Below are 10,764 nucleotides of genomic sequence, written 5' to 3' on the forward strand. Positions count from 1 at the left end.
CAGTAGAACACAGGAGAAATTCTTTTAATATTTAAGTTTTTGCTCAACTGAAACCTCGTTCAACGTTGAAAACTTCCTTAAAGATGTGTTAGCACATGTTTATTAAGAAAATTCTCTTAAATTTTAACAGGCCAGAGTTCGACACTACTTATTATTTCAGATAACCGGAACAAGATATTTCTTGCTAGAAACGCTTACCGGTCGGTAGGTGTTTTGGTTTCGCTGTAATGACAAAATAAATAGAAAATTCCCAATCCTGTCCATAGGCAAGCATGCTAGAATGCGTAGTACATATGCAATAAAGTGCCAAAATCCATTGAAGTCGCGTGTTTGCAGCCACTGCTCAAATCTGCGCCCACCTCACATATATAAACCCATCAAGGCAATATGTCACCACTTACCCCGACTGTTTGCTTGATAAAATTCTTTAGCTTGGCTGCGGGAAGCTCGTAAGACGGAAGTAAGTGAAGAGGTAGGGCCATCGTGAGTTGAAATTTGTAGAGGTTCACGAATAATGCAAAAAGTGGTACCGAAGCGATCAGGTTTCGGTGGGTCCGGCGATGTTTGTGGCTTCTTAGCTCTCCGGTCGAGTATGGCTTTTGAACGTTGATGGTGTGGCTAGTAAGAGGCTCTAGGGCTAGCTCAAAAGTTAAATTTGTGGCACACGGCTGCGCACTGGTCAAAATTTTACGACAGAAAAACAAAACGTCGCCTCGTAATGCTTTTAATGAAGCGATGGGGATTTCTCGACGCGTTTTTGCACAATAATTAAGCTAGTTTTATTTTCTAATGCATGAAGTCGGTAGTTTGCTCCTAAATGGTAGACGCATCTAGCATAGCTTAGCAAATTAAATTTTGCGAATCGATTGATCCGTTATACCCGAGTTTAAAACAACACTATTCCATGTGCAATTTTCTGCTACAATATACGATGTGACGATTCATTCATGAAAATATGATCCAATATATTGATTAGTTACCTATTTGATAGTAAGCAGTTGAAAAAATGAAACAAATATAAGGACTCCAACAATAGATTCGACAGCGAGGTCAACTTCATTAATTATGCAGGCTTATGACATGCACTCAACGCTTCCACTGTCGCTCCCACGATATCATTGAGATGTGGATTTTGGACCGATATAAACGATATCAAAGCAGACATTAATGAGAAGAGTTAATTGTTTAACAATATCAGAACAATGTTAATAGATATAAATGTGAAGGCGATGGAGCAATATTGTTGATTTAATATCATATAAGTATAACAAATACGTCAAATTCCAGCTAATATAGATCTTCAGAGAGACATCTTACGGAGCGAGGCACCGACATAGCAAGATGATAGTGTTATCGATCAATTTCATACGATGAAAATTTTTTATACGACAGTATTGATGCCTGAAATTTCACAAGGGACTTCAATAGTTTCAAAGCGAGGTAGAAAAGCATTACTACTAGAATGTCACTGGTTTCGTTGCTTACAGTACTGCTTTTTTGTTAAGAATACAGGACAGATCCCAAGTAAGAAATAAGAGTCGAGTTCACAGCTTTATTAAGAGGTTAGTGCAGATTAATGTTAGGCCAAGGTGTTAAGGCAACATCGATTTCTAGAGCATCCCCTGTCTGCGGGCGTTCTGGTAGTGGCTCTCTTCCTTCTGCTCGGGCTCCAGCCTGATCATATCGTCTATGCGCAGGATTGTGATGGCTGCTTCAGTCGCGAATTTCAGTTGCTTGATTTTGCTCATGCCAGGCTCGAACACACCGGCTTCTCGGTTGTCACGGACGGTACCTGAAATTAAGTAAATAAGAGCATATGGATAATACTAACATGAACATTCCCAAATAAAAAATGTACTTTAAAAATTTCTCACTCGGGAAAAATAGCATTGAAAAGCAACCTGGAATAATGAAAATACCTTCCATGAGGTCTAGGCCGAAGTACTTGAGTTTCTTGTGCTCAGCCTTGACTTGAGAGGAGTGGTGGAAGGCCCTCAGTTTAGGCACGAGTTCGGTGGCGTCCCTGGCGGCGTTCACCGTCAGCGTGTTGGGGATCACCAGCAGCGACTGTGCGAACGCAGCAATGGCCAGCTGCTCCCTAGAACTCTGCTCACAAAATGATAATTATTAATAAAAACTTAGGCACCATGCAAAACCTTCGCATAGGGATTTATAAACAAGTTTGTTTTGGTACAAAATAAGTCAAGGTAAAAAATTTCATTGCTCCATTAATGTAAAGGAATAAACATAAATAAATATTTCATAATAACCAATGACTGTGTACTTGTCTTTTATAACCTATTAATTCAACAAACATGTTGTACTTTTACCAACCCTTGATTGATTCAGGGACTATTTTGACGACGCTAATGTTGTACTACTCAGACATACTACTACTATGTACTACTACTCAGCTACATGCAGGGACTATTCTGAAGACGCTTAAGGTGTTCTGCAAAACATTGTTGTACTCGGGGATTATTTTGAAGACGGAATGTTACATTATAACTATATAATGATTGTTCATATATTACTGCTAGGACACGAATAAAAGGAACGCACGAGTGTGGTGGCAAAGTTCTCCAAGTAGACTGAGAGGGCAGCCTCGACGGAGCCTCCACCGCACACGACGCTGCTGCTCTCCAGCACGCGCCGCACCACGCACAGGGCGTCGTGGATGCTGCGCTCCATCTCGTCGCAGTAGAAGTCGTTGGGGCCACGCAGGATGATGCTCGCAGCACTGCGCGCTGACGGGCTGTGGGTAGCGTACGACGTCAATTATACTCGCGGCACAGTGTGCTGACGGGCTGTGCGGCAGTGGATAACATACGACGTCAGTTATACTTGCAGCACTGAGTGCTGACGGTAAGATATGACGTCAGTGTTTCTCGCGGCACTGAGCGCTGATGCATATCAGATAAATTATTCGTGTTGTGGTAAGATTATTATTGATAGTATAGTAAGATTATATGCAGTATTTGAATCGAATCATGAAAACCACAATTTTCGGAAATCACTATAAGTGCAAAAAAAATTCACTCGAATTGCTTCATATAAATTGTGAAAACATTTGGTGGACAGGTAACCAAATTATCAGAGTAATTATCATGTGTTTAAATCATCATTCATGCATAATGATTTGATCAATAAGGGTTGAATAGCGAGTGCCAGATTATTATTACGCGCTGACGGGCTGTGGGTAGCGTACGACGTCAATTATACTCGCGGCACAGTGTGCTGACGGGCTGTGCGGCAGTGGATAACATACGACGTCAGTTATACTTGCAGCACTGAGTGCTGACGGTAAGATATGACGTCAGTGTTGCTCGCGATGCATATAATGATGCATATCAGATAAATTATTTGTGCTGTGGTAAGATTAGTATTGATAGTATAGTAAGATTATATGCAGTATTTGAATCGAATCATGAAAACCACAATTTTCGGAAATCACTATAAGTGCAAAAAAAATTCACTCGAATTGCTTCATATAAATTGTGAAAACATTCGGTGGACAGGTAACCAAATTATCAGAGTAATTATCATGTGTTTAAATCATCATTCATGCATAATGATTTGATCAATAAGGATTGAATAGCGAGTGCCAGATTATTATTCTACAAAGCAGTTATCGTGGCGTCCGTCAGGTTTAAACAAACTTAGAGGGCACGTTACGCACAAGTTTTACAGACACCAAAAAATAAATAGACATGACAAAGGATGAAAACGGATAAAAATGACTAAGTATTAAATTCATAGTCTCTACGAAATAGTTCTGTCTTTAGGCATCAACGAAGGAGCCCAAGTTACGGAAGCCGGCAGACTGTCCTAGTTCAGGCGGCGGCAACCGGGTAACGCTCTGTCGCCAGCGGTAGAGAGACGTGCAAATGGGTGATAAGGCGCGCCAGACCGCGAATGCATCGGAACGGCAGAACAGCGACCTTGAAGTGCGTGCGCTGCTGCATGCGCAGCCAGTGAAGATCACGCAATATCGGCGTCACGTGGTCGTTTTGCTTATTGCACACAAGTCGGGCAGGAGCGTTCATTACGGCCTAAATGAGTCGTTTAAAACATACTAAGAAATCAGAGATACATTTTTATTGCTTAGGGAATGAATAAATATCAGTGATACCAACCCCTTAATAAGGATGAGTTCATCGTCACAGATTCGCTCCTGGGCAACTTCAGCAGCTTCTCCCAAGTAAGAGGTCTCGAAGGTCTCCTCACCCTCCAGGTTACACAGGGTGGTCAGCAATGTTGCGCCCGTCGCTTTAGCGATACGCTGATCGAGTGAAATTTACCAGTTATAAAGAATGACCTTGGTTGTAGCAAACATGGCTTGAGATCAGATAAAATTATGGAAAGTATGAATCTTCTACCACCAGTAAATACAGTGAAAGTTGATTAATTAGAACTCTGAACAGATTGCATAATTGAAATTTCTGAACGAGAAATTAAATTTTTACAATATGTTCCTATAGTATCCTTCAAGTAACATGGCAGAGAACAATACAAAATATGAACTTTATACAGAACTGCACAAGAAGAGTTTCAATAATATTTTTCATATAATATAACTATCCAATTCAACTATAATGTCTCAATTCCTTGCGCAATGAAGACTTGCCTTCATGTCGACCTTCTTGACACGTCTCACAGCCATGGCTCCCGCCTCCACGAAATACTTGAGACACAAATCGTCAATACCTTGCGTTGTCAGGACAACATTTGCGCCAGCCTTCAGAATCTTGCTAATGCGTTCCTGAGATAATAAACACATAAATTGTGTACACATAATATAAATTAGACACATAAATTAGAAAAGCATAAACAAAGGACACCATTTCCTGACAAATATGACAGCAGCAAATACAATTTCCAAACAAATATGACAGCAGCAAATATTTCATCAAAATTGAGTTTCTTAAACTTGAAACTGGACAGATGTTTTATTCAGGACTCTGTAAAACTTTCATAATATTTTGCTTAATGATTTTAAAAGCTGCTAATTATTTAGCACAAGACGCATGAGCTATTCACCTTTGTAATGTCAGCCTCTCGCTGTCTGATGGCATCGAGCTTGTCAGGGTCGCTCAGCAGAACATGCACGCCGAGCTTCATTTTTTCTTTCTGCAAGTTGAAGTCCAAACACGCGATCTTGGCTCCAATGATCTTCTTTGTCATGGCTGAGGGAAAAAACTTTTGTAAGCAATACAAATTCGCTTATCCAAAGAGATGGTTATCATCCATGAACATGATTCAATAGTAAAGTAATCTCAAAAGCACTCTGAAAATACAATTTATTTAAATATTCACAGTAGCAACAGATAAAATAGTAAGGGGACTTTCAATTATTTACAGAGTAGCTTAAATTCAGAAAAATACACGTGACTTCAATAACTACGAGACAGTAAGCATGTTCTTCAGTTGCAAAGATCCAAATAAATTCTTATTGAATGTTAGGTAGATGAAATGAATTCAAGAGGTACAGCAAAAAAGACTGTGAATTGAAAAAATTACTACTCACGGTAAACTAGTCACGTTTACCTAAAGCAAAGCCTCACCATGTGATGCTATGGTGCAATTCAGAGCATAGCCATCAACCAAGACAGACTCGCGAGCTGAACGTCCGTGAGCCTTGAGGATGTTGACTGCCTTGATGGGGTACTTGCTGCCCCCTTTACCGTCACTCACGCGCACAGCTGTTGCAGCGTCAACCACCATCTGTCCAAAAAACTCGCTGTCCACGCTCACCACCTGCAGACAATCAACAAATTAGACAATGAATAATGCAACGTATTGCAAGTAACTTTTAACATAATGATACAGTTTGAAAGGAAAACATCAATGATATGCCGAAAATTAAATGAATCGAACCATACTAGAAATGCATCTAGTGAAGATGAGCTCAGTAAAGCAGTTATGTTCTTAATACTCTATGTATCCACCAGATCCATAATACTATTAATGAAGCAGACATGACACATACTATGCAGCAACATACCTTGGAGGACATGGTGGTGCGTGCTGCAGCCACAACACAGTCCTTGCCAAGTTCATCTGTGCTGATGGTCAAATTGTTTTGGATATACCGGCAAGCTTCCCTGTGGGGAAAAAAGAGTCACATAATGATTACCTACTCTAGATGAGCAGATGAGAGGACATAATAGTATTCATGCAAGCAACACATGGATAAATTAAATACCCTGGAATATAATGATTACAATTAATAAAAATAAAGCAGAGCTAAACTATGAAATAAGTGAAGTTCAAGGACGATTTGAAATCAATGTTGAAAGAGTCGCACATACTTGCAGGCAAGTTTGTATCCAGCAATAATAGAAGTTGGATGGATTTTCTGTTTCACAAGCTCATCAGCAGCTTTGAGAAGCTCAGCAGCAATGATAACAACGCTCGTGGTTCCATCACCAACCTGGAAAGATAAATTGTGAAAATTCCTTGCCTAAAACCCAATCAATGACTCGAATAAAATGACAAACAACTTGTAGAGGCACTAGCTACCTTGGACGTAAAAATTTTATTACCATATACAAGTCAAAAAATGAACCTGAGCATGGCTGCATGAGGAAGAGTCTAAAAAAGTCTCTGCTATGCACTGCCACAAGTTAATTTGTTTGTCCTGACAAAGACAATGACACAAAAAAAGTCATGTCTTGTCAGCTATTTATCACACTTAAATATTTGTTGTTAGGATCAACTTCTATTGACCAATACCAGAAGATGATTTACTTATTTTCTAATGTATAATCAAGTACCTACTAAGTCACTAAATTATAACTAAATAATAGGAAGATAAAATGTTTAAATTTAGGATTAGCCTACAAATCAGAGGGAGCAACAGATTCATAAACAGATATACAACAAATTTTGGCCAGAAACCAAGAATATCAATTCTATAACTTCAATAACACACATAATACAACTGTTTCATTTCATTTTTTTGTAAGGATATTATATATAACATAAAAAATCCATTTCCATCCAGTAAGAATCAATTAATGAAAGTGGAAACATACTATTACAGATATTCATGAAGCAGAAGAAATAATCGATATTACCCAATAGAGTATAATATATATTAGAGTAGGTACACATATACACATATTACCCTATATTATATTTAATACTCATACGGTCATACCTCATCATCTTGCAGCTGTGCAAGCTCCACCAGGACGCGGGCAGCAGGATGCTCAACCTCGAGCAGCTTCAGGATTGTGGCACCATCGTTAGTAACGGTCACATCCTGTCAAATTCAACAAATAATTTCAGAAATTGTCAAGTTACTGTTAAATTCAACAAATAATTTCATAAATTGGCAAGAGTACAAAATGACATATGGAAACATTTTAATATTTTATGCATTTCTCAACTCTAGTTCATTATGCTGAAGAGAATGAATGAAGACAGCAATATAATTTTTAAATCATTTGAAACATTTACATAGCAAGCAAATTAAAAAAATTTTGAAGTAGAGTAAAGTAATTTCTAAAGTAGGTAATTAAATCTTCATGATTTTTTATACAAAAAAAATATGAAATACAATATAAATTATGAACAAGCAAAATTACTGCTGCCCAATGAACTAAATATGTCTACACCTGTAGGAGATGTATTGGATCAGACAAAAAATAATAATTTTCAAAGCCACAAATGGATATCTGGGGCAATACACCAACTCTTTAAAGAAATTGCCTAAAAAAGCAGTAAGATTTTAAATTCAGAATAAACAGGAAACTTTTGAGCTCTCTCTGCTGCTCAACAACATTGGAGTAGCACAGCATTGAGTATAGAGATATTATAATTACCATGTATAGATATTTATTGAGACCCTATCTAAGGCTGATAACATGAAAAAACAGAGAGTATAAAAAGATGTAATGTGTACAGTTCAAGCCTCTAAGAAAAACAATTTTTAGCTTATTCCTCATAAATTTTGGAAAAATCAACTTATTCCTTTTGAATTAGTAGCAAACTTTGAGGCTTCTACTATTGTACAATGTACATGCTCAAAAATTCAGGCTTGTACATTTTCCTAATTGTTTTTTCAACTAAGAAGCTAAATAATGTGAAATTTGAAAAAAAAAACGCGCATGTTGAATTACCATGTTAAATTACAACCAAATTTGAAATTAATATAAATATAAAATTTAGGTAGGACTAAAATAAAATAATTTTTAAAAATTTTGTAAAGTTGATTCTTCTAGCAATGGTGACAAAACTTGCTAAAGGAATGCCCAAGAATTTTAAAAAATTGCAAAAAATACAACATGGACTTCACCACAAAGGTGGATATCTGGTGGTTACTTATGTATTTGATTTCATGTCATATGTCCTGTCTGTCCTGAATGACTTTAGAACAAGTTACAGAACGCAGTAACACATAGATACAAGTTTTTAATGAGTTTTTTTACAACTCAAATCAGCATGGGCTAATACCTCCACAAATAGGTAAATACAACCAGATTACCCTGTGTTTGCAATAGACAAATAACTCAGTTACTCACCCCAACATCATCCACAATCATTTTATCCAACCCCACAGGTCCAAGGGAGCTCTTGAGAATATTTGCCACTGAGTTGGCAGCAATAACTGGAAATAAAAAATTATAAAAAATTTCTATTGTGTTATGTAGCCTCAGTATTAGGCCTTTAATGCCCATTGACAAAATTTTTCTATGTCAAATAGTTGTTGAGTTGTGGGGGTTTTTGTTAAAAAAACGAAAAGTGGTCTAAGTTACCCCGCCGGTCTAAGTTACCCCATTTAACGGTACCTTAATGATCAAAGAGGTAACTAGTAAATTGTGATCACACTCCAGGATTCAAGGATGGAATTTTGAGAATATTGATGAGAAGATCTCGGAAAATAAAATTATGGTGTAACTTGTAAAAGGTAAAAAAAAAATTCCAAAAAATATATATTTTTTCAGCAGCTGCTAAACTGCAAAAGTACCCTGCCCCACTTTCAACTCCAATCCAATGACAGATTGGAAAATAGGCCTATGTCCATCCAAATTCCAATCCAAGGACCCAAATTCCATGTGAGTTTTTCCAGACATAAAGATTCTGAAATTTATGCAATTGCCCAAATAAAAATTGCAGCCTTTTTTGCTCTCTCATCGAGTAAAGCATGATCATGATCATCTCATGATCTCATTCTCACATGTTATAAATTTTTTTTTTTTGCCTAATTCCAGGAAATTGAGCAAAAGCTACCAATGGACGAGACATAAATTTCATTTTAGTTTCTACGGCCCTTGCCTTGATGTCTTTAAAAATTTATTGCAAATTTGAATGGTCTTGCACTGTCAGCACAATTGCACAGGGTTTTTAATAACCACAGGCTGTGAAACCAAAGTTCTAGCCTATGATTTTTAGGAAATAGCCTACTGGAATCTGGATAACATTTCATATATATATCCTACTGCAATCCTGGTATTAGCCTTGGTGTAAAAAACAGGTTAGCCTAGCCCTATACCTAATAATATATTATTTCATAAAAAAATTATTTCAAATTTTTGAAAATCTTCAGACTTCAACTATCCATATTTATTAGGTATAACAGTAAGTCAGACTTAGTAACAATGAAACATCAGTAAGCAGCCTTGAAGTAGGCTTCACAACAAAGAGATGAAATATGCGCAGATCATGAATTTATAAATCACTCACTTCATTAAAAAATATCTTGCTTGCTGCTTGGTACTGTAAGTTTGTAACATAGTAATTTTATCCAATAACAAACTAGGTACTACAATTCTTGAAAATATCAAAGCTCCTCGATAATGCACAATCATTTCCTTAAGGAACATACCTTGTACTTCATGTAAAACATTATTTATTAAATTTTTGTCCGCAGGGTCTTGACATGAATTAACAAGTCTGCCTAGCTGAAAAAAAAATTATCGTCAGAAGTCTCGAAAATTCATCTACGGCAACAGTAGCGGCCACGAGGTGCAATTTCATGGGAATTATTTTGTCTTATTGACATCTTCTCACCATTTTCGGTTCTGACAGATGATCCAGTAGAACGCTTTCCAGGAATAGATAATACTGACTGAAGAGACATGATATTAGTTTATCAACCGATTCACTTGTAAAATACTACACACGAACGCTGCCAAAAATCGCAAAATTTTAGGGCTGTGGCATTTTAGTCATCGCTCCAATCGTCTATAGAAACCTTCTGTTACCGGCGCCTCCTAACAAAGTACTTGCATTTATTGATATAAATTTCGATTTTATGATTTTAAAGTGCGTAAAAATTCCATTTTATTTGTTGAATCTCCATTTTAATACATAGTATGAGTGCAGATGACCAGTTATAATTTTGTAGGACCTATCAGAGGATCCAGCTGTTAGGCTTTGTACAATCAGATTCTACATATGGGTATCAAGCTCCAGGACATTTCTGGAATAGAATCTATGCAATAGAGAGCCATAAAAGGACTAATGACTATTTTTGATGACTAATAGGAAGTCATTAAAAATTTATAAAGCATAACATTATTCTGAGGTAATATTGCATTGTGCGTTAGCCACACCCTTTTTTAATTAAGTTGGTTATAGGTGAGATTTCAGCACCTTAATTAAGTACGCCGCATTTCTGCTTCAATTTTAACAAAAAGTAATTTTGTAACTAAATGCACACCGTTCAATGCCAAATGGACAATTTAAAGTATTTGATGATATTTTTAGGTTCACATTTTCTTAGATTGAAGTAATTAAAACATTCAATGTAAGTTA

The 10,764-nt window shown here is 36.9% G+C and overlaps 1 protein-coding gene across 1 annotated transcript; it reads right to left on the reverse strand.

Moving 5' to 3' along the window:
• Positions 1-1,020: 1,020 nt before the first annotated feature.
• Positions 1,021-10,188, reverse strand: LOC108666506 (T-complex protein 1 subunit alpha). The gene is made up of 12 exons (XM_018153392.2): positions 10,018-10,188; positions 8,529-8,614; positions 7,163-7,267; positions 6,312-6,433; positions 6,005-6,104; positions 5,565-5,757; positions 5,041-5,186; positions 4,628-4,762; positions 4,137-4,282; positions 2,563-2,755; positions 1,920-2,106; positions 1,021-1,792 (listed from the first exon to the last, which is right to left on the reverse strand). The coding sequence occupies exons 1-12, from the start codon at positions 10,085-10,087 to the stop codon at positions 1,611-1,613; spliced, it is 1,665 nt and encodes a 554-aa protein (XP_018008881.1). The 5' UTR covers positions 10,088-10,188; the 3' UTR covers positions 1,021-1,610.
• Between the last annotated feature and the right edge of the window lie 576 nt (positions 10,189-10,764).

Source organism: Hyalella azteca, unplaced genomic scaffold, assembly GCF_000764305.2.
Source record: "Hyalella azteca isolate HAZT.00-mixed unplaced genomic scaffold, Hazt_2.0.2 contig2148, whole genome shotgun sequence".
In the NCBI taxonomy this organism is placed as follows: domain Eukaryota; kingdom Metazoa; phylum Arthropoda; class Malacostraca; order Amphipoda; family Hyalellidae; genus Hyalella; species Hyalella azteca.